General features: G+C 44.0%; 1 protein-coding gene across 1 annotated transcript in view; it reads right to left on the bottom strand.

Moving 5' to 3' along the window:
* Positions 1–24,371, bottom strand: part of ITGB5 (integrin subunit beta 5) — a 121,438-nt gene that overhangs the window by 40,871 nt on the left and 56,196 nt on the right. The window contains exons 6-9 of the mRNA XM_049629447.1: positions 14,158–14,319; positions 12,385–12,480; positions 10,446–10,535; positions 1,509–1,643 (exon numbers count right to left, since the gene is read on the bottom strand). Coding sequence (XP_049485404.1) covers positions 1,509–1,643; positions 10,446–10,535; positions 12,385–12,480; positions 14,158–14,319 — 483 coding nt within the window. The remainder of the gene's footprint in view (positions 1–1,508; positions 1,644–10,445; positions 10,536–12,384; positions 12,481–14,157; positions 14,320–24,371) is intronic.

Below are 24,371 nucleotides of genomic sequence, written 5' to 3' on the forward strand. Positions count from 1 at the left end.
AAATATGTTGCAAAATTTGACAAGTATTAAAAAATAAAATTTTCTTGGAAGTGCCTCTTTAATGAGATGACACTTTCCCCACCTAAACAGTCCATGTATATATTATTACTTATTGCTAAATAAGACAGGGATCAATTCTATTCCAATTTTGTATTGGTCTAGATTAAAGCACAACCTCCAAACAAACTTATTCATTTAATTAGGAAGATGGGAATGGAAGGATTTTTGTATGGCAATGTTACCTTATTCTATGAGTGCCTTCCGAATTAAATGCCACAATCATTTTTAATTTTTAATGATTTATCATCTGACAACTGATTAGGACCTCTTTCACTTTTTTTTTGTAAATAAACTTGGAAAAAAACATGCTTTAGAAAAACAGTTGTTACTTAGAGTCCTTCACTTTCTCAACACTGATGCCATGTTCTGAATTTTCCCTTTGACAGGGCGAGGCACCACTGTAAGACTTACAACAGGCGAGACATCCACCTGTGTGTCATAAATGAGGGCTGCTGTGAAGGGGAAGGAAGGAGAGGATCAGGCATGGCATGTGGGAAAGGCCCAGAAGACCATATGGAGGCTCAACCAGACACGTGGCTACACCTACTTTTAGAGCTCTTTCCCCTAGAGCCCTGGGTATAAGTGTGTGTGTATCCACTTTGGCCTTCGTTAGTGCTTAGTGCCCCCAAAGATATGGTCATCTATTTTCAAGGTCCCTATCCATTTTTTTTTGGCTCTAGTCAGATTCTTTTATGTGTGGAAGAGAACTTTCTCTCACTGCCTTTCTGTTTTCTGAGCAATGAAACTATCAACATAGCAAGGAAAGGATCCACGGTCTGCTTCTAAGCAGCAGGAAGCTCTGGAAGACGTGTGGACAGCTCTCCATCACCACTCTGCCTGCCTCTGTGCCTGTGTTTGTTCTTTGTTCTCATCACCCATATATTCTCCCCCTCCCTTAAACCCTTGGCTTGGCACATAGGTACATATCTTTACACACAATATTTCTTAATTATACCCACTTAACCCACACAGAGCTTCTAGGCCCTCCATTGCTGTGGAGTTATCCATTCCATGTGACCAAATCAGAAGAAATGGATGGCTTTCTTCATATTTTGCAGAAGAGAAAAGTGAGGGTCAGATTATCCGAGACACAGAGCAGGCTGCAGAGGACTAGGAAGGAAGGCCAGTTCTCTTAGATTCCCACCCATACTCGCCCACATGATTTCATCCCTGTCAAATGAAAATAATAATGGTTGAAAACACCAAGGGCACAATGTCAACTTGAGGAAGCCTTAGGTGGCGATGCACTGAACACTGTCGACTGACCAGATCCACCCAGCACCTTAAACACACAACACAGAGCATGCCTAGGAAGGTCCCCCAGCATGTTATGCTGAGTTGGAAGACAGAATATAAACCCCTAAAGGACTCTAATAAGTCATAAAAGTTACCAGAAGTCAAAGAATGATGACCAATGCTAACAGGTATAAATGGGGATGAGAACTTACCGTGTCCCCAATCTTCAGGCCTTCACACTTCCTCTGGCCAGGGTAGGACATACCATCCTGGCAGGTAGCAGTAAAGAAGAGATTAAGATCCTCAGGCTGATCCCAGACAGACAGCTCCACTTTAGACCGGATGCTCTGAACAGAGAGAAAATGGAACCAGAACCAGTTAGTAAAGCCTGCAGTTCTCCACACTGGTTCTCTGAGGCCCACTTGACTATCTCTAACTCAGGAGTCTCAGGCCAAGGAAAGTTGGGCTTGGTTCACTGCCGGTCCCACATCCTTTCCCTTCTCTCCACACGTATGCCATCTTGCTAGACCTGGCCCAAAATCTCCCTCCATGAGCTCAGAGAGGTTGATAATGGTCCACCCGCCATATGGTAACTTTATCTACTTCACAGGGGTGATGCTCTGTCCCTGCTCACCATTCCAGAGTCACTTGTCATCCCCACTCAGCTTCGCACATGCAGCTCCTCAAATCTTGCCATGTGCTCTCTAGACTGTGGGCCTTTCCATGAGCCTGGGAGAGTGTTCCCCTGGTCAGTGGCCCTTCTCTCTTCTTTTTCCCTGACTAGCATCTTGTCAACCTTCAACACCAGTTCAGCAGGCACTTTCTCCTGGAACCACCCTGCCAATCCTCATGCTCACACCCACCTCCAGCAAATGAGGGCTACCTGTGCTGAGTTTTGAACTGCATTCTGAAAGAGTCATATCTTACATGTGGGTGATGTTCTCAAGATGGTGACTGAAATCAACATCAAGCCAGAATTACCCACCAGAATAGAAAAAATAAAAGACCAAAAATATCAAGTGTTGAAAAGAATGCAGAGCAATAGGAGCCCTCACCCTGCTGGTGTGAGTGTGAATTGGTATAAAAACGTTTAGAAAACCATTAGGCAGTATCTACTGCTGTTTGGACCAACCTTAGATCTACCAATTCATTGTAGGATTATACCCAACAGAGATATGTAGTGACCAGAGATATGTATGAGAATGTTTATAGCAACACTGTCTCATAATAGTTAGAAAACAGAACTACCCAAATGCCTATCAACAGCAGAACAGACTTTTAGCAAGCCAAGTTATGGTGTGTTCGTATAGAACACCATACACTAACAATTAATGAAACATGACTACATTCCATGACATAGATGAATCTTAGGACACTGCCTGAAAGAAGCCAGACACAAAAAGCATACATACCTGTACGATTCTATTTATATGAAATTTAAAAGTAGGCAAAAATTATTGGTTACCCTTGGGGGATGGCAAAAGAATAGGGCACAACGGGTGCTTCTGGGTGTTAGTAATATTGTTTTTTGACCTGGGTCCTGGATACTCAGGTGTATTTAGTTTGTGAAAAGTTTGTGCAATTTTCTGCATGCCTGCAAGTTTAAAAACTTGCCAAATCTCTAAGGACATGCCTTTGGAGACTGAAGCCAAATGAACCAGCTTGTGTCTAGGGGCCACATCTTACAAAAAATACATCTGTTTATACACTAAATACATTCAGTATGACAGGATGCACACATTCTGAGAGACGAAAGCACACATGGACCCCAAGATCAACTGATGATCCTCCAGGCTCCCACTCCCCTTCTCAGGTGCACTTTGGGGAACATGGCATTGAACAGATGGCAGGCAGAACTTCCTCTTGCTCACGTGGGGTTCTTTTCTTTCTTTTCTTTTTTGCTGAGCCTATAGTGCTAAACTTGAATATGTTACATATGCAGTTTTCCCAACAAATTAATAGCTTGTTGAAAATACTCTCTGCAAAAAATAGTCTCCTCCTTTGCAACAAATTGTTCAAGTGCTTCCACAACTCTAAAAATACTCTTTCTTCAATCCATTTCCTCTTGTGCCAGCCTCAACTGGCAGAGAGTTTGGTGAGCACCTCTCAACATACAGCACTCAACAGCACTCTCCTGCTAAACACAATCAGTTATTTCCAAGGCTGCCTTCCCCACTGAGCTGTGAGTTCCCAGAGCCATACCCTATTTCTCCTTAGGACTGAACACAGCTTCTGTTGAATGAATGGATGGATGTCCTAATGGCAGCTATGGTAACGGGCTCAGACCGAGTGGAAGAAACTTAAAAGTTATTTCTGAAAAGTCAAAAAGTTTATTCCTTTTACCGTGTCTTTTATTCCTGTGACTTATTCATCCCATAAGTGGAAGCCTGTATCTCTCCTGTTCACCCATTTTGCCCAATCCCCTACTTCCCCTCCCCTCTGGCAACCATCAGTTTGTTCTCCTATGTGTAGGTCTGATTCTGCTTTTTGTTTCTTTTTTTTTAAGATTCCACTTATGAGTAGAATCATTGGTATTTGTCTTTCTCAGTCTGACTTACTTCACTTGCATAATACCCTCTAGGTCCATTCATGTTGTCACAAATGGCACAATATCATCCTTTTATGGCTGCATAATATTCCATTGTGTATATATACAACATCTTCTTTACCCATTTGTCCATGACAGATACTTAAGCTGTTTTCATGTCTTGACTCTTGTAAATATGTAAACATATGGGTGCATATATCTTTTCAAATTAGTGTTTTCACTTTCTTTGGGTAAATACCCAGTAATGGAATTATTGGATCATATGGTACTCTATTTTTAATTTTTTCAGGAAACTCCATACTATGTTCCACAGTGGTTGTACCAATTTGCATCCCAACAACAGTGCGTAAGGGTTCCATTTCCTCCACATCTTTCGCCAACACTTGCTATTTCTTCTTGTCGTTTTCATGTTAGCCATTCTGACTGGTGTAAGGTACTCTCTCATTGTGGCTTTGATTTGCAATTCCCTGATGATGCCAAGCATCTTTTCATGTGTCCATTGGCTATCTGTATATCTTCTTTGGAAAAGTGTCTATTTGGGTCCTCTGTCCATTTTTTAATGATCATTTTTTGGTACCAAGTGGTATGATTTTTTTTTAAGATTTTATTTTTAAGTAATCTCTACACCCAACATGGGGTTCAAACTCATAACCCCAAGATCAAGAGTCATATGCTTTACCAACTGAGCCAGCCAGGCACTCTGAGTTATATAAATTCTTTTTATTTTAATATTTATGTATTTATGTATATGTATGTATGTATGTATTGATTGATTGATTTGAGAGAGAGATAGCAAGCAGGGGAGGGACAGAGAGAGAGACAGAATCCCAAGCAGGCTCTGTGCCATCAGCATAGAACGTGGTGTAGGGCTTGAACCCATGAGATCACGACCTGAGCCAAAATCAAGAATCGGACGCTTAACCAACTAAGCCCCCAGACACTCCTATAAATTCTTTATAGACTTTGATGAATATTAGCCCTGTAATTGGATATGTCACTTGAAAATAAATTTTCCCATTTAGTAGACTGTCTTTTTGTTTTGTTGATGTTTTCTTCAAGTGTGCAAAAGCTTTTTATTTTGATGTAGTCCCAATAGTTTATTTTTGCTTTTCTTACCTTTACCTTAGGAGACATGCAGAAAAATGTTGCTATAACCGATGTCAGAGAATTTCCTACCTGTGCTCTCCTCTAGGATTTGTATGGTTTCAGGTATCACATTTAGGTCTTTAATCCATTTTATTTATTTTTATATACATGTTAGAAAGTGGTCCAGCTTAATTCTTTTTCATGTAGCTCTCCAGTTTTCCCAGCACCACTTACTGAAGAGACTTTCTTTGTTTCATTGTATATTTTCATTGTTTCATTGTATACTTTCACATAGGTTAACTGACATACAATTGTGGATTTATTTCTGGAGTCTCTATTCTGTTCCATTGATCTATGTGTCTATTTTTGTACCAGTACCATACTATTTTGATTACTATAGATTTATATTATATCTAAAACAAGGTCAATTTAAAAAATATGTATGTTTGGGGGTGCCTGGATGGCTCATTCGGTTCAGCGTCTGACTTTGGCTCAGGTCACGATCTCACAGCTCATGGGTTCAGGCCCTGCATCAAGCCCTGCTGATAGCTCGGAGCCTGGAACCCGCTTCGGATTCTGTGTCTCCCTCTCTCTCTACCCTGCTCCTGCTTGTGCTTGCTCTCTCTCTCTCTCTCTCTCAAAAAATGAACAAACATTAACTTTCTTTTTGATATATATATTTTTGAATTGCAAATAACTATGAGAATAAGGCAAATCAATGTATCATAAAAGGGCTAGGTAGACTGGAGCTACATAAAAAATTACTTGGGATCAGTCACATAAAACATGAGGGCCCTGTAGCTCACCAACAAGACATTAGGAGGAAATACCAATCCTCCCTCCCCATGAAGGTCTGCTGGAGCTGCCACCCAGAAGGGTTAATGGGGAATTTGGTAGGGGGAGAAAGAGCACTGGGGACTGGGACTCCTACTGAATGAATTGGTAACTATAATGGATAGAAATTAAATCTATGCTGTAGTCTAGACCCCCAAAGCCTTGTGTTGTGATCTAAAGTTTTTATTACTCCTGGCCCCCATAGGAATCAGAAACTCTTAAGATGTTGACAGCGGGCGGGGGGGGGGGGGGGCGGCGGGGATAGGAATCATGAAGATTATTCAGTTTAAACCTATCAGTTTACGGAAGTGGGAACTGAGGTCAAAGAAAAGACATTGTCCAGGGTCATTCAGCGCCTAGAGGCAAGCAGGACAGAACCAGGCCTTCTTGATCTCCCTGCAGTGCTCTGACCTTGGAGAATATGGACAATCAGGTTGTATTCTGATCATAAAGGTCTATCTCCTATAAAAGACTATGGCCTCCCAGAGGGCAGGACTGTATTCTGCTTGCTGTTTTTGTTTTGTTTTGTTTCTCAAGATGTAGACGGCATCTGCCACACATTAGGCCATTATTATATATTTGCTGGACAAATGAATGAATGAATGGAGCATAAAATATAATAAAGAAGCAAAGCTACAGGCAATACATGAAGACTTACAGATGACTCCTGAAATTCAGTTAACTCCTACCAGCCCTGCCCCTGAAGACATTTCCTTACTCCTCATCCTGGGACAAGGAGACAATGTCAAGAATGTCAGAAGTTTAAAGGCTATTAAAATGCTCGGTCAGGCTAGGTCACATCTGCAATTGCTTTAAGTCAGGCCAGCTGTGGAATGGGTGGGCGCAGACTTTATGGCAACAACAAAAAGAGAAACACGTGCTCCACTAGGAGACACATACACCACAGCCTCTGATACCACCCTCCACATGCAATTCTAGCGGTTTCCAGCTCCTTCTGTTCTTTCCCATTCTGAAAAGAGCCCCCAGTGATTCTCTGAGTCCTTGTCCCCTTTCTCAATGTGACACAGTGCTCGTGTTCTGTATGTGTGCACCCAGGGCCTCTCTCTGGGCTTGGGGCTGTCCTTAGCACCTCCAGTACAGCCAAGCTCCAGTTTAGCCAAGCTAAACCCCCTTGGGAGGACTTGGTGATCTCTCGCAATGAAGAATTTGGCAGAGAAAGAAAAGATATATAAATCAAAGCCCAGAGTTGAAGTTTCACATTATGAAAGCTGCATACAACAGACTTGAGTCTACAAGACATTAAACATGCCCTTCCCATTCTGCTCCCTCCGCAGCCTAGCTAAAAACCACAGCTATTTCATCTGTTACATGTGCTTCAACAAAAATCTTTTCAGAATGTCCCCACAGACGGTTTGCCAGCTCTCTAGGGGAGGTCAAAGTCAACACCCACACTTAGTCATGTGTTGCATGACTCATATGGGATCCGCCACAAACTGCCGAGGCGGTAAGGTGACACAGAGAAAAGCAAACAGTCCGGTTAGAGTTGGGCTTAGATCCAGGCCAAGGAGAGGAGCAGGTGAAAGGATAACCACCGCTAAGCTCCCCCACACACACGCACACACACACGCACACTCAAGGCCCAGCCTGGGCCCTCCCCTCTGTCAGAAATGACCACAGCCAGTGAAGCAGGTCCTAATCACTGTTGGGCACCAACACGGCTTCCACCCGCTGGACTTGGCTCCAAATACCTTGCTGTCTCACATTCGTATATTTAATAGCTTTCAAATCCCCACTGAGGGAAAGAGGCAGAAGTAGGGAATTACCGACGATCCTAACTTTTTGGGTTGACGCACACTTTCAATACCATGATGGTGGTGGTGATGGTTTCAAAGATGGGTACACGTGTCAAAACTTAACAAGTTTTACACTTTCAATCTGTACAGTTTATTTGTTCCCCATCTCAATAACGCTGCTTTAAATTTTTCCAGTGAACTGTTGATAGCATTCCAGAATCACCCATGTTAAAAGTTGAGTTTCGGGGCCCCTGGGTGGCTCAGTCGGTTGAGCATCCGACTTCGACTCAGGTCATGATCTTGCGGCTCGTGAGTTCGAGCCCCACGTCGGGCTCTGCGCTGACAGCTCAGAGCCTGGAACCTGCTTTGGATTCTGTGTCCCCCTCTCTCTCCGCCCCACCCCTGCTTGTGCTCTGTCTCTCTCTGTCTTTCAAAAATGAATAAACATTAAAAAAATTAAAAAAAAATAGTTGAGTTTCAAATGTTCATTCGTAAGTTGTGTGTCTCATTTCCTAACGCATTCTTTCATAGGAACCAGATGAACTCAGAGCTAAGCTACAGTCCTGGATTCCCAGACTTCTTCAGGGGTTTCATCCCAGGTTAAATGTAGCTCCTGCCTAGAAAAGATCATTTTCTATACTCATCCCAATCCTGACTCCTTAACAGCAGACAGGGCTCTCGGCTCCTCTCCTAACCTCCACCAACCACACGAAGCATATTCCCCAGGTCCCTGGATTTTAATTAGGAAAATGAATTTAGGAGCACCTGGGTGGCTCAGTCAGTTAAGTCTCTGACTGTTGGTATCGGCTCAGGTCATGATATCATGGTTCATGAGATCGAGCCCCACATCCGGCTCTGGGCTGACAGTGCAGGGCCTGCTTGGGATTCTCTCTCTCTTCCTCCCTCTCTGCCCTTCCCCTGCTTATGCACTCTCTCTCTCTCAAATAAATAAACATTACAAAAAAAGATGAATTTATATGTAATAAACCTGCGCAGAGCCACTGTAACACATCTCAGGGAAAGAACTCCCCCAGTTATGTACAAGCTCCCACACAGAAAACCTACAATGCCTTGTGCTCCCTGGTTATTAGTGGTCCCACACACAGGTATCAAAGTACAGAACCACCCGGCCACACAAAGCACCGACAGAGCAGAGTGTTTTTTCCATTTCTGGCAAATACCATCCAGTCAGTTCTGTGCAACTCAGAGTCATTATGCTCTCCTTTCTTAAAGTCATGAGGAGCAGAGGGCCTAGGCCTTCAGCAGGTAGCACTCTTAGGGGAGCCCCAGAGGTAGCCCCAGAGGCTCCTGGGGAGCCTCCCAGCAGGATCTGAACTCAGGAGCTGACTGAGGATGAAAATCCTCCCTAGAAACCCAGGAGAAATTCTCACCCACCCTAGAGCCCAAGATGGGCTTGCTCTTCAGCCACTTATTCCCCAAAGGTGTGGGCTTGGCAGGAGGCAAGCTATGGTCACCCCCACCCCCAGTGACAGCAGGCCTAGCAGCAGCCCCTCTCCTTACCCAGGGGTCTCTCAGCCACGGTGCCCCCAGAGGCAGCAGTCCTAGCTCCTACTTTAATTCCTTTGGTCCAGCATCCAGAGCTTGAGGCCAAAGAAGTTCACAAAAAGAGAGGCCCTCAGAAAGGGGGTGACATTTGGCAGACCTGGGCCCCCTCCCTCACACACACACTCTCTTCCCAGACACTCTCTCGGTAGGTCACGTTTCCACTCACCGTGGAAATGTGAAAACCACCAAAGGTGAACCTGGAAACCCTGGCCCATTGAGTCTGGTGAAGACTTAAATGTCAGGAAACAGAAAAGAGGATGTCAGTATGTAGGGAAGAGGGCAGGAAGAGGGGAAGGAAGTCTGGTTTCTCTCAACAGGAAGTTCTAGGAGTGAGGGGGAATCAGAGCACTTGTGAGAGGAAGAGGATCCTTGTGCGCAATAGAAGATGGGGCGAGCAGAGGACAGAAAACCATCCACAAATCCTCACTGCCACTCAGCTCACGCTAGGACCAGTGAGGGCTCTGGGGTCCCCCAGTGGTGAGGACATTACCTCTGACTCCTGGTCTAACTGAGCAGTATTTTGTAACTCAAAAGAGGGCTGCACCAGCAGGTTGACAAAGTCAACCCTGGAAAGGCAGAGTTCCACATACTCATTTGTACATCAGTCATGGTTGGGAAAGTAAGATGGCTTCTCTACCACACATGTGATGCCATAGTGGATAATCAGATTCCCAGGTCTGCCCACAAATGTCTATTTCACATGAGTTTAGGACCAGCAGTCCTACTTCAACTATATTTGCTTTATGTAGAACTTTGATTTAACAGGAAGATGTACCCTGAATTCCAATTTGTGAATTACCTGGCCCCGTGAAGGACTGAGTGGACACTGGAAGCTATAACCTTAGCGGGGCTTAGCAGGGAGGGGAGAGCTGAGGGTATAAAACTTGCCAGCATGAGAACCTGTGCTTGCCATTTTCCTGAGAAAAGTAGGTCTGAGTCAAGTACTCCTCGGGTATCTGGAACTGAGGGAAAGGAGGACAGGAGGGAGAACCTGTGCCCACCCAACCGTGGTGCTCCAGTGGGGGGCACAGGCTATCATGGAGTCAGAACCTGAGCATGTCCAGGGGCCACTGGTCGGAGTCTGACTGAGCCATTTGCTGCTCACTGGGTTCAAATTTTGATGAGAGTCAAGAGAACAGAGGTGAGGGGAGAGGATACATCAAGTAGGATGGGGGCCTTCTCCACCACAAACCGGAGTGAAGGAGGAAGGCACCAAACTCAAGAGGCAGGCGGCAGGAAGCAGAGCCATGTACGCAGGCTGCCCATGTACGCATTCACTGCCCACCTGCGTCCACAGCAGCTCCTGGAGCCTCAGCGGGAGAGGGTGGGAAGCGGCAGTGGGGAAGAAACTGGTGACTTACGTTGTACGCATTGATGATCAGCTGAATGATATTTTTGGAGTCTCCATGTAAAATCTCCACTGTTGTTCCAGGTATCAGGGCTGTAAAATTCTTGAAGGAAAAAAAAAAGAAAAGAAAGAAGAGATATAAGCCAATTTTGTCCTTCTATACCATCAGAGTAAACACCGGTCTCCTGAGCTAGACCAGTAAGGGCCCCCCAGCACCACACTCTGCCAGTCTCGCACACCATAAACTGGAGAAGGTGCCACAAGGAAAGCCGAGCACGGGCCCTGGGGGACAGAGCTATGCAGCAGGCTGTGGAACATCAACCTTCAAAGGTCTAAGTGCAAAGGGGCCTGGCAAGATCTGTTCCCAAAGTAGAATGTCCTGCTCCTTCTGGGAGGCCACTCCCATCTTGCATGTAACAGACAACTCTCTGAAATTTCATCCTCTATGGACAACATACTCTTGATATTCTTGCCATCTTTCCCCAAGTCTACCTAGATCCATATTCCCAGCTTCAGCTCGAGGATGCTCACAATCTTTTCAGCAGGAGTAAAAGGGGAATCTCTTCTAAGTCTCTCAAATATGGCCTCTTTCCTGAATAGGGAACTGACATGTGAATGATGGCCTCCCAAGGACATCTGGGTATCTTTGGGTGAAATCCTGTGGCACAGCAGGCAGCCTTGAAGTGGTTACCTTTCCTCTTTCATTTGTCCTAATGACTATGTCACTTATTAAAGTTTCTAGACCTCTAGAAACACCCACTGCCCTCAGCCTGCCTTGGACTATGTGGACCTACTCCCTGAGCAAGGTGTCCTTGGTTCTGAACAAGGATGGCTTAGGCCAAAGTGGATCAATTCCATCTTGAAGTATCTGGAAGCATACCAAGTCTAGTCGGTGCAATCGATCCCTCTAAAGAAGTTACGTGTAAATGGCTGGGTTTTATCCTGCTATCTTCCACTGAACAACAAAAAAATAAAACCAACAATCCTCTTCCTTTGTTTTCATCTTCTAAAATTGATTCAGACTAACAGAAGAGAAAGAACTGAAGTTTTAAGTGGAATTTTATCAGTGATAATCTCAGGCAGGAGCAATAGAAAGACACGATCAGACAGAGGTTCTTCTGTGGATATTTAAGAGCAGCCCAGAGAGGGGACTGGGGCAGGCAGCCTGAGGGGTGGACAGGGTTGGGGAGGGATTGCTGACTCAGTTCTCATAACCTCTCAAGTCAAAGGAAGTCAGAGGTGAGCCGAGTTTTACATTTAGCTTACATGAACACTCCTTGAGCAACTCAGATAGTTCTAGTTCAAAATGTGACTTGCCTGTGGTTGTGAGGAAGAACACATTCACGAGAGGATTTTATAACGATGGCCCAGAGGATGGCCCAGGAAAAGTCTCTGAGACAGAATAGGTTCATACACAGACTGCTCTATTCGCCCAAGACATTTATTGTTTTCTTTGGGAAATCCTATCTCAGACTGACCCCTTGGTCTGCCCTACTCTGTGAGTAAGGCATAAAACTCTGGGAATACTGGAATTAGTAATGTAACCTGCTTCAATGCCTTAGTTTTCTTTCTGTACACTTTTATTTTATATTGTCCTTCCCTATGGATTACATTGTATATCCATTTCATCATCTGAAAAATGGGAGCTCCTACTGTCTCAAAAGTTTTTCTCAGGATCACATCAGATGCCCTACGTTTAAATTGCTTATAAAGGCATGTGCTGCTAAGTGAATGTTGAATAGCTTCATCAATACTATTATTTCCCACTAGATCAAGGCAGGGCTATATTTCACTTCTCCCTTGGATCTCCCACATAGAGGAAGGCTGGTAACACTCCTCAGACCACTACCTCACACTTTGCCTCACCCCACATCCTAATCTCCTATTCACCTTCGGGTCATCATGGGCCCCAGAATCAGGCCATTGGCTCCCCTCATTCCCTCCAGGCTTACCTTGTAGAGCATATAATGGCTTTTTGTCACTGCAAAGATGAGGTTGATGTTGTTCTCTGCCAATTTCTCTCCAAGCAAGGCAAGAGATGGATAGTCCTAGCGCCAAGGCAAAAGGTCAAGGCTGTAACGTTTCCTTTTTTTTTTTTTTTTTTAATGTTTATTTACTTTTAAGAGAGAGAAAGATAGAATGTGAGTAGAGGAGGGGCAGCTAGAGAGGGAGACACAGAATCTGAAGCAGGCTCCAGGCTCTGAGCTGTCAGCACAGGGCCCAATGTGGGGCTCGAACTCACGAACTGTGACATCATGACCTGAGCTGGAGTCACTTAGCTGACTGAGCCACCCAGGCGCCCCAAGGCTGTAACATTTCTAACAGGCCAAGATACCATCCCCAGCTCCAACATGCATTCAGGAACCCACACTTGCTAGGAAAAGCATCTTCCCCTGGCCATCCTTAATAACCAAGCCCCATTGGCAGCTCCAAATTGGGGAAATATGCAGAAAGGATGTCCAGGTAAGGGCCTTTTGGCACTTCCCAAACTAGATGCATTCCTCTCACCCCTCCCAAGCCAGAATGGAGACATAATGAGTGGAAGATTCCCACAGCTGGTCTGTGCCTCCATCCTTTTAGGAAGGATGGGGCATAGAGGAGAGGCCCCCCAAAGTCCAGCCACCATACCCTATCATCTACCATCAGCAACCATTATCTTTATCTTCCTTAGGACTTCTCCTCCCTAACTCCTTGCCCTACTTTCCTTCTCCTAAGCCCAACAACTGGGCCCCCCAATGTCTCTCATGGGTCCTGCTCACTACTCAGAATGGGCAGAAGAGGCTGTTGACCTCTCGCTTAAATGTTGGGCTATGGTGGGGGAGGGGTCCAAGCAGGAGGGGAGGGTGAAGGCTGAGAGGCAGTCTAATAATGTCCTGAAGGATTTTAAGGGCTAATGATGGGTAGAGGGGTCCTCATTAGTTCTACAGTTATCAAGTTCTATAGTTATGAGTCCTTTTTCCAGACTCCATTATTCTTGGGATAATATGGAAGGCTTGAAACTGGAGAAAAGGGGCTCGCCCAGCAAAGGAAATTACAAAGTATTTCTCTCTAGCCAGACACCATGAGAATGGATTTGGGAAGGAAGAGGGTACAGGTTTTTGTTTGTTTGCCTGTTTGCACAGTAAGTGTGGCAAGATCTTGGTAACTATTACATCTGTATAGGCATATAGGGGTTCATTCCAATGATCTATTTTTATGATATATGTTTGAAATTCTGCATAAATTCTTTTCAGTGACATGGTGATGGTCATAGACTATTGACAGTGGAAGGTCCTTGGGGCCTCCCATTCTGTACAGGACACCTACAGCCCCACTCCTGAAGGTGACAGGACTCAGTGCCTCAGGGAGCCCATTTCTAGAAGTCACAATGTCATATCCTCATTTATTTTGCCCTATAACTTCTATGCAAGTTTTGATCTCTGCAGGAGCACAGTCCCTGGCCTCCTGTAAGTTCACCTCTCCCCTCTGAGATCTATCTGGTCTCCCCAAGTCACTTCTTCCTTAACTAAATGCTTCCATTTAGGTGCACGATGGCAGAAGATGAACCAGCTGCAGAAATCTGTGCGAAATGTTCTGAGTTAATGAGTTCTGAAAGCCTAGCTGGAGAAGATGGACTAGAAACTCAATTCCCAGAACGGACTGGAAAGTCCATGAGTAGAGGGCCAGGTGAGCACCTGGCCCACGGACAGGATCATGGGAGCGGGGCTGGGACCCCTGGTCCTCACCATCTGATTGGACACTGTGTACTCGTTGGCCTCATTCAGGTGGCACTGGCCATCGTGTGGCTGCACCAGGCCCCCCAGTTTTCCATCCAGTGCAATGTGGGGAACGTCGTCTGTAGTGAACACCAGCAAATGCAGCGCATCCTTTCTCCAGCCGATCTTCTCCTAAGAGACAGAAGTTTGAGGGGGGCCAGGAGCTTCTGACTGCTGCCCAGGCTTGCCCCAGGACATCAGAAAGCGCACTGGCCCGTCTCCCAGGGTCGTGGTCTGAATCAGAGGCATCCTTCTACGTGCGTAGCCGGGGAGCACTCATAGAAACCACTCAAGAATGATCCACAGAACTCAGAAGAGACACAGCCTGAACTGGGGAAGCCTAAATGCACAGAGACACAGCTGCACAGCTGGGCCCGTGCAGGCCCAGGCACCCGGAACCCTCCCAACCACCATATGCTTCCCTGTTCCTTTTGGTTATACTTGAGGGCTACCCCTTCTGGACATTTCCCCTCTGAGCGTCCTGTATTATTCCATCCCTGGAAAAGCCTTTAACCCACCTCAACCCAACCCCTGACAATGCACTCGGGTTAGCTGGCCTTATCTAAGATGACCAGTAAGGGAACATTTCAGTCCCCCAGTGAGACACAAATCACCCAGAATGGAGTGTTCCAATGGTCAATGGATCTTGCCTTCGGAGGATTTGGTAAAATCTGCCATCTATTCTGATAGGTGTAAACCACTCCAATCATTAACTGAAATACCTCAGTGTTTAGATCAGTAAGATTAGCTCTGTTCTCCCTTTACTGCTTCATGTATCCACTCCAGCAAAAGGCACAGCTACATACAGTCTGTATTGCAAGAGAAAGACTCTATTTCTCACATGCAGCCACTGTGGCCCCAATGCTACAAACACCCCAGCCATTATTATTAGGAACAGCTGGACCCTGATACAGAGCAACAGAAACTGAGATATGGCCACTTTCTTACTAACAGTGAAAAGGCATCCCCAAATATGTTGGTGGCAGAGTGAATACATGACGAGAGTTATCTACACAAGCACCCTTGATATGGAAGCCAAAGACTGGATTCACAGACTTTACAAGTTAAAAGCTGTTGTTCTTCCAGCAGATGAGGAGTTGAAGGCATCACCCTCTTTCTTACCACCATACTGATGAATTTAACAGCCTTTAAGAGCCATAATATTTTCTCACTTGCTCCAAAAGCGGCGTGGAAACAAAACAATAAATCACAAAAAGTTAGACTAATGGGGGGGGGGGGATGTTTTGTCCCAGATCCCAAAGAGTTTACAGTCAAATGGAAACAGGACTCCAACACATCCCCATTAAGGTGCTAATGAAGGTAAATACAATGTCAGTGGAAACCAGAGAGGAGGAGGCTTGAAAGCCTTCTCAGGGCGCATGAAACTTAAGCTGAGCTGGAAGAATAGGAAGGGCTCTTCAAGGAAGCTGGAGGAAGAAATGCCGGAGAAGGCAGAAGAGGGGGTGGGCGTTGTAAGCACTAGCAAAGGCACAAAGAGGAGGCCAAGCACATTTTTGGGACCTGGAATAAGAAACCTAGAAGGTCCCTGACAGCAATGACATCTAAGCCATGACAAAACTGATCTGTGATGTTAGAAGGCAAGACAGTGGTTCCCCTTGACAGCATGAATGGGGGTAGTTAATAACTGAAAAGGGTCACAAGGAGGCTTCTGGGTTGCTGGTAATGTTCTGTCTATTGACCTGGTATTTCTACCTTGTGAAAATTGACCGAGATGCTGCACTCTTTGTACAGTTTTCTGCAGGTATGTTAGACTTTGGTAAAGAGTTTAAAACTGTGAAGTAGTTAAAGCAGTACATTACAAGCCGTGGAAGGGAGGGCACGATGCTTTGGAGATAAGGCATAATCAAGAGGGTGTAAAACAACAGTGCTTTTTGTAGGAAAAATGTGGATCTGTTATTCGCAAGGACACAACAATGTGCTAAACACCCTGACAAGAAAGTAGAACAATCTTTCATTTGACAATGTGTATTAAGAACCTTAAAGGAAATCAGAGACCTAAAAAAATGGACAGAAAGATAGTTTCCATGGATCAGAAGTGTCAATGTCACTGAGAGGTCATCTGCCCCCAGACTGATCTATAAACTCAATCTATAAACACAATCCCAATCAAACACCCAGAAGGCCTTTTTGAGAAAATGTAAGCTTAGTCTAAAATTTATATGGAAAGTCAAACAATGGAGACCAGAAACAATTTTCTAAAAAGAACAACCAAGTTGAGGGACTCATTATCTAAGGTCAAGGCTTACCATAAAGCTACCATAATCAAGATAGTGCATTAAACATAAAGACCAATGGAGCAAGATAGAGATAAATAGACCCACACATATATGGTCAATTCAACAGAAGGTACTAGAACAATTAGACATCCATATCGAAAGAAATGAAGCTCAAGCCAAAACTCCCTATATATACAAAAATTGATTAGGACTAAGACAGTAAAGTTCTTGAAAGAAACAGGAGAAAGCCCTTGTGACTTTCATATAGGCAAAGATTTCTTACATATCATGATTTATGGGATAAAAATTGATGAATTGGACTTCATCAAAGTTAAAAACATCTGCTCTTTGAAAGATACCAATAAGAAAATGAAATGACAAGGTATGGACTGGGAGAAAATATTTGCAAAGAAATAAAAATCTGATAGAACCGATATCCAGAATACATAAAGAATGTTCATAAGTGAATAAGAAAACAAATTGAATTTAAAAAGATAGAGACTTGAATAAACATTTCACCAAAGAAGAGAGAGGAATGAAGATAAGCACAAGAATGGAGTCTCAACATTGGTAGTCACTGAGGAAATGCACATTAAAACCACAATAAGATAGCTATTAGATAGCTCTTCCAATGGCAAACACACCAACCCTAATAATACCAAGTGGCAGTAATGGTGTGGAGAAATTGGAACTCTCATAATTGCTAATGAGAATACAAAAGTCTCAGCAACTTTGCAAACAGTTTGACAGATTCTTATAAAGTTACACATACACTTACCATCAACCCCAAGAGAAATGAAAATTTATGCTCACATGAAAATTTCTACGCAGCTTTATATTTTTAAAGATTTTATTTTTAAGTTATCTCTATATCCAACGTGGGGCTTAAACCCTTTTGAATCAAAAGTCGCATACTCAGGGTGTCGGTGGCTCAGTCAGTTAAGAGTCTGACTCTTGGTTTCGGCTCAGGTCATGATCTCACAGTTGTGGGTTTGAGCCCTGCATCAGGCTCCATGCTGCTGATGGAAAGCCTACTTGGGATTCTGGGATTCATTCTTTCTCTCTCTCTCAAAATAAATAAATTTAAAAAATCAATTTATAAAAAAGAAAAAAGAGTTGCATACTCTACTGACTGAGCCACCCAGGCACCCCTCAATGTAAATACTTATTATAGCAGTTATTCATAATCATCAAAAACCAGAAACAATGTGCATCAAGTGGTTTACAGAGAGACACAATGTAGTACATCTACACAATGAAATACTGTTCTGGAAAAAAAAAAAAAAAAAAAAAAGAATAAACTACTGACACATACAACTTGGATGAATCTCCAAAGCATTATGTTAAGTGAAAAAAGCCTGACTCCAAAGGCAACTTACTGTCTAACTCCATCCATGTGATACTTGGGAAAAGATAAAAATATAGGGACAGAAACAAATTGGTAGTTGCCAAAGGCTGAGAGTAAAGGGAGGGGTCGGCAACAAAGGGATGCTAGGAAACTTTCAAGGGTTCTAGAAATAATCTCTATCTTCATTGTGGGGGTGGCTAGAAGACTTTAGCCTAAAAAGGTGAATTTTACTCTGTGTAAACTATCCCTCCATAACCTGGAGGGACCCTCTGTGTAAACTATCCCTCCATAACCAAAAATTCCCTTAAAGACGTATACATCTTTTGACTCAATTATTCTACTTCAAGAACTCTCTCTGCAAGAAGTATTCTGAAATATGCACAGCAATATTTTCACTAGTAGTGACAAAAAGGGATCTTGTTTAGGAATGGTTAAGTAAATGGAGGTATCTTCTCTCTGGCCAACAGAAATTATGTTCATAAAAAGTATGACCTTATGGCCAACAGGTATAATGTTAGCTGGAAGACGAAGTATACTTTAATGGCAGTGTGATTACAAACCATGTAAGAGATGAGCATTACTTTCTACTAAAAAGAGAGTAAGACCCATTCATCAGTTGATGGACATTTAGGCTCTTTCCATAATTGGGCTATTGTTGAAAGTGCTGCTATAAACATTGGGGTACAAGTGCCCCTATACATCAGCACTCCTCTATCCCTTGGGTAAATTCCTAGTAGTGCTATTGCTGGGTCATAGGGTAGATCTATTTTGAATTTTTTAAGGAACCTCCACACTGTTTTCCAGAGTGGCTGCACCAGTTTGCATTCCCACCAACAGTGCAAGAGGGTTCCCTTTCTCCACATCCTCTCCAGCATCTATAGTCTCCTGATTTGTTCATTTTAGCCACTCTGACTGGCGTGAGGTGATATCTGAGTGTGGTTTTGATTTGTATTTCCCTGATAAGGAGCGACGTTGAGCATCTTTTCGTGTGCCTGTTGGCCATCTAGATGTCTTCTTTAGAGAAGTGTCTATTCATGTCTTCTGCCCATTTCTTCACTGGATTATTTGTTTTTCGGGTGTGGCAATATGGCCTTTTGTAGCGACATGGATGGAACTGGAGAATGTTATGCTAAGTGAAATAAGTCAGGCAGAGAAAGATACCATATGTTTTCACTCTTACGTGGATCCTGAGAAACTTAACAGAAGACCATGGGGGAGGGGAAGGGAAAAAAAAAGTTAGAGAGGGAGGGAGCCAAACCATAAGAGACTATTAAAAACTGAAAACAAACTCAGGGTTGATGGGGGGGTGGGAGGGAGGGGAGGGTGGGTGATGGGCACTGAGGAGGGCACCTGTAGGGATGAGCACTGGGTGTTGTATGGAAACCAATTTGACAATAAATTTCATATAAAAAAAAAAGAGAGAGAGAAAGAGAGATTGAAACAAAATACACCATCATGTGGTTGGGGTAGAGATGACAGGCAACATCTTTCTCTTTTTTCCCATTTTTCCCCCCAACTATCTTTCAGAAGCAAGTATTACTTTCACAAGACTGGGTTTTGAATGCTGCTGGTCTGCTGTTTAACTGTTTCAGTCTCCTTTTGCTCCACAACAGCTTCCCAGAGGACTTACAGGAACATAATGGAAGCTGGCAACAAGGACACAGAACAATGTGGAACCCAGGTGCCCCAGGACAGGCTCTGGAATGTTGTTGCCACCCCTAATTACTCATGTAGCTTTGACCTAATGAGTTAACACTTCAAAAGCTTTTTTCTTGATAGGAAACCAGGAATAATAAAACTTAATACTTACTCCACCTCCACCATGCCACTTCATCTTCATCACCACCTCTGTAAAGCAGGTAAAATACTGCCCTCGTGCAGATGAGGTAACTGGTGGTCAGAGGCATTAAGTAACCAGTCCAAGGTCACTGCACTAGCAAGGGCCAGAGAAGCCAGATTCAGATGATCTGCTTCTCACAAAGCGAAACTACCCAATCATACAGGAGGAGAGGATGGTGCAGGGTGTGTGTGCATGTGTGTGTGCGTGCACGCGTGTGCGTGACCGAGAGAATTCATTCAAGTACTTAGTAGGCTCTCCACTAATGATTGTTGGGTCCAAGATAAATGTCTGTCAAGTTGAAAGGTGGCATCTGACACAGAAATAGCTCTACAGATGAAGAATGGCACAGCATAATAATAATAATTCTGTTTTCCCTGAAGTGGACTCCTGTTATGTAAGTGATGGCCCAGAGGCTGGGCTGCAGAGCACGAGTCAGAACCTCCTCATTCAGTAACCCAGGCTTTTGGGCTGAGAGATTTTTTAAGCAGTGACTCCATAGAGAATTTACATTAGAAAGAATTTTCCTACTGTCCGCCTAGACTATCTTGAAGGCTTAAGTTCTGTATTCCATGTTTGGAGCAGAAGGCAACAGTGGGAAAATAGATTATGTTTTGTTTTGTTTTTTAAAGAAAGAATAACTACAAAATGCAGTATGGTGTGGGGAGCCAGAGGACATGAGCTTTCGAACAGATGAGGCTAAGTTCAAATATGCTTTGCGCTAACTGGGACACCTCTCTCAGCCTTGCTTTCTTAATCTGTAACATGGAAAAAATCCTATTTTGCAGGGTTGATGCTAGGTTTAGACATAATTGTATTAAAAAGCCCTCAGCACATGAGAGGCTACAAAAAGGATCTGTAATTATTACTTTTTTAAAAAATTTTAATGTTTATTTATTTTTGAGAGCGAGAGAGACAGAGTGTGAGTTGGGGAGGGGCAGAGAGAGAGGGAGACCCAGAATCCAAAGCAGGCTCCAGGCTCTGAGCTGTCAGCACAGAGCCCAGTGGGGGGCTCAAACTCCCAAACAGTGAGATCATGACCTGAGCCGAAGTTGGACGTTTAACCGACTGGGCCACCCAAGGCGCCCCTATAATTATTACTCTTAAGACTGGTAATAGGGGCGCCTGGGTGGCTCGGTCGGTTAAGCGTCTGACTTCGGCTCAGGTCATGATCTCACGGTCCGTGGGTTCAAGCCCCACGTCAGGCTCTGTGCTGACAGCTCAGAGCCTGGAGCCTGCTTCAGATTCTGTGTCTCCCTCTCTCTCTGACCCTCCCCTGTTCATGCTCTCTCTCTGTCTCAAAAATAAATAAAACATTTAAAAAAATAATAAATAAAATAAAATAAAATAAAATAAAATAAAATAAAATAAAAAGAAGACTGGTAATAATTTCTACATTTCTTCTCTTCACCTTTCACTACTTGATGTGGGAGGCTCCACAATCATTGTAGGGACTATGAAGTATTGCATACTGAAAAGTTTTTAAAAGCCTTGAATTGGGGTGCTTGGGTGGCTCCGTCAGTTAGGTGTCTGTCTCTTGATTTCAGTTCAGGTCACGACCTCATGGGTTTGTGAGATCAAGCCCACATCAGGCTCTGTGCTGGCGTCGTGAAGACTTACTTGGGATTCTGTCTCTACCTCTCTCTGCTTCTCCCCCACTCATGCTCGTTCTCTCTCACAAGAAATAAATAAACATGGAAAAAACTTTAAAGCCTTGAATTAATACCACAATGAGATTCTACCTACCACACACCTGATAGAATGGCTGAAAGTGAAAAGACCAACCACACCAAATGTTGATGTAGATGTGGAGTCACACACAGCCGTTAGGAATGTAAAATGCTATGTGTACTTTGGAAAACAGTCTGGCAGTTTCTTGAAAAGTTAAACACCTACCAGATGACCCAGTAAATCCACTCCCAAGTCTAGAGATAAAAGAAATAAAAGCAAACATCTATACAAACACTCGAACACACTTACAGCAGCTCTGTTTGTAATAAGCAAAAACTACCAGCCATCCAAAACAACCCAAACATCTACCAACAGGACAGAACAGATAGGCAAAAAGTGGTCCATCCACGCAAAGGAATCCTACTCAGTGACAAAAGGAAAGGATGGAGACGCTTGACGGCACAGATAAATCTCAAAATAACTGTGCTCAGTGAAATAAACCAGGCTAAATAAGTATTTATACTGGATATATACAATTTTTGCAAATGCAAACTAATGTATAGTGAGAGAAAGCAAATTAGTAGCTGCCTGGGGTGAGGAATAGGAGGCACAGGAGGGAGCAAATGACAAAGAAGCATAAATGCTCACTGTGAGGGAAAGGATATGTTCATTATCTTGATCATGGTATATATATATATATATATATATATATATATATATATACACATATATGTACATATATATGTATGTATGTATGTACATATCTCTCACAGGTGTAAACATGTCAAAACTTCTCAAACTGTACACTTTCAATACGTGTAGTGTATTATACATCAAGTATACCTCACTGAAGCTCTTTCATTTAAAGAAGACTTGGTTTGCTCATAAAGTCTCTTATTACAAGAATTTACACGAATAGACTGATGTCAGTAATGTGCTGGGAATACCACTCACACATGTTCTTTTGTTTGGTGACACTATCGAGTAGCAGTTAGGGGCTGGTCTGGCCAGTCTCAGGTTAGCCCTACACCTGCCTCAGCTTGTCCTTCTGGCCTAGGCAAGTTATTCAATCCTCCCAGGCCAGCTTCTCTTCTATAAAATGGAGATGATAATAAAAGTAGCAATAAAATAGGGTGATGAGAAGATTAAACAGAGGAGGAACACCCAGCTCCGTGACTGTATGTGGTAGGCAACTACAAACTGACAGTGATCATCATCAGTATTTCCCTGGACTTGAGAATCTGTGACTTATGTCCGTAATTCAGAAGCATACAATCTTATCTTTGGACTGTAGGTTTATGGGTGATGTTTATTCTCCTTTCTGCTTATCTGCATTTTCTATATTTTTAGATTGAATATATTTTCTCTTAAAAAAAAATTATTTTAAGTGAAACCAAACCTATTTATTTAGCTAAATTTTCTCCATGTCTCAGAGTAAAAACAAAAATTTAAAAGCCAATTTCATTTGGGGCACTGGGTGGCTCAGTCAATTAAGTGTCCAACTTTGGCTCAGGTCATGATCTCATGGTTTGTGGGTTTGAGCCCTGCATCAGGCTCTCTGCTGTCAGTGCACAGCCCACGTCAGATCCTCTGTCTCCCTCTCTCTCTGTCCCTCATCTGCTTGCTTGCGTACTTTCTCCCTCTCAAAAATAAATAAACATTTTTCTAAAAAAAGCCAATTTCATTAAATGTCACTGAAGTCAGCCCTTAGATGAAAATGTCAGGGGCTGGGCGGGACGGATATGTACCAGACTCAGAAGCAAGAAATCCGGCATCTGGCCAAGGTCACGATTCACTTAACTTCTCTTTGTTTGATGCTCAGACCTGCATCAAATTCACCACAAGGTCTGTTTCAGCCTTCAAGCCCCTAGTGCCCACACTCGCTCAGGAGGTGACCTTGCCTTTTTCATCACCGAAAGAAACAGATAACGGGTCTTGCCTCCTCATCTACTCCCAGTGGCTCAAAGTGTCTGGTCCCACAGCCTGAGGATGGCTTCCAGTCACAGGGGCATCCTCCTGGCATCTCTGATCTGTCTGCCCCCAAAGAAGAAGTGCTTTTTCCACCCCAAGGAAACACAGCTCATACAGCCCACCCTCTTTGGAGAAGTTGTTCTCTCAGTCTCTCTTCTGGTTCCCATCCATGTGCCTAAAATACATGCTCGTGAGCCAATTAAAATAACCCTTTTTGTGACCCGGCTACTCTGCCAATCTCACTTGCTTCTTTCTCCTTGTAAGACTGGCAGATTTATGGCCTCTATTTCCTCTCCTCAATTCCTTATAATCAGACTTCTCCACGTGACCCCTAGACAGCAGTTCTTGGATCCTGTCTTCCTCCCTCATGCACACAGGGTTCTCTGCCCTGGCTGCACTTTAGGGCCCTCTAGGGAGCCTCACCAATACTAATGCCCAGGGGTCCTGACCTAACTGGGCCAATCTGCCACCCTGCCCTTAGGGTTTTTAGGCTCCCTGGATGAGCCTAATGTGCAGCCGAGGATAAGAATTAATCCCATGGCCTTGGGCCTCACTCTTGCGGCCTCTGCACTGACTGGGAACTCCTGTGAGCCCCCTGCACTGTCCTACCCCTGCCCCTCTGGCTGCTCTCCCGGCAGGTGGATGAGGTCAGAGATAACATTCCCCACCCCTCCATCTCCCTTTGTGGAGATTTACTTGCATGACTCACAATCACAGCCCGCACTTGACCTTTCTCCTGAGCTTTACTCCCAGGTCTGCGCCGAAAACCAAAGTGTCTGCTGTGACCTGGAACTCAACTAATCGGAAGACGCGGCACCACATTTACCCCCAGATCAACCGCCCCTCCAGGCATCCCCATTTCTGACAATGGGGCGATCACATGCCTTCTTTAGAAACCTTGGAATTATCTTTTTTATCTTCTTTCTCTGGTTCTATGACAGCACCAGGCCTGCCCCAAACTGTCAATTCTCTCTTACAGGCAATTCCTGTGTTGAACCAGAGCCCCTGGACAATGCTATGTACAATTTCCAGAGTTTTCTCTTCACTTCCTAACACACCAGGTTAGCAGGCATAGCCTGAGGCTCGCCTTCCTCCTGGCCACCCACCTGCACTCTGCCAG

The sequence above is a fragment of the Panthera uncia genome, chromosome C2 (assembly GCF_023721935.1).
Source record: "Panthera uncia isolate 11264 chromosome C2, Puncia_PCG_1.0, whole genome shotgun sequence".
Lineage (NCBI taxonomy): Eukaryota > Metazoa > Chordata > Mammalia > Carnivora > Felidae > Panthera > Panthera uncia.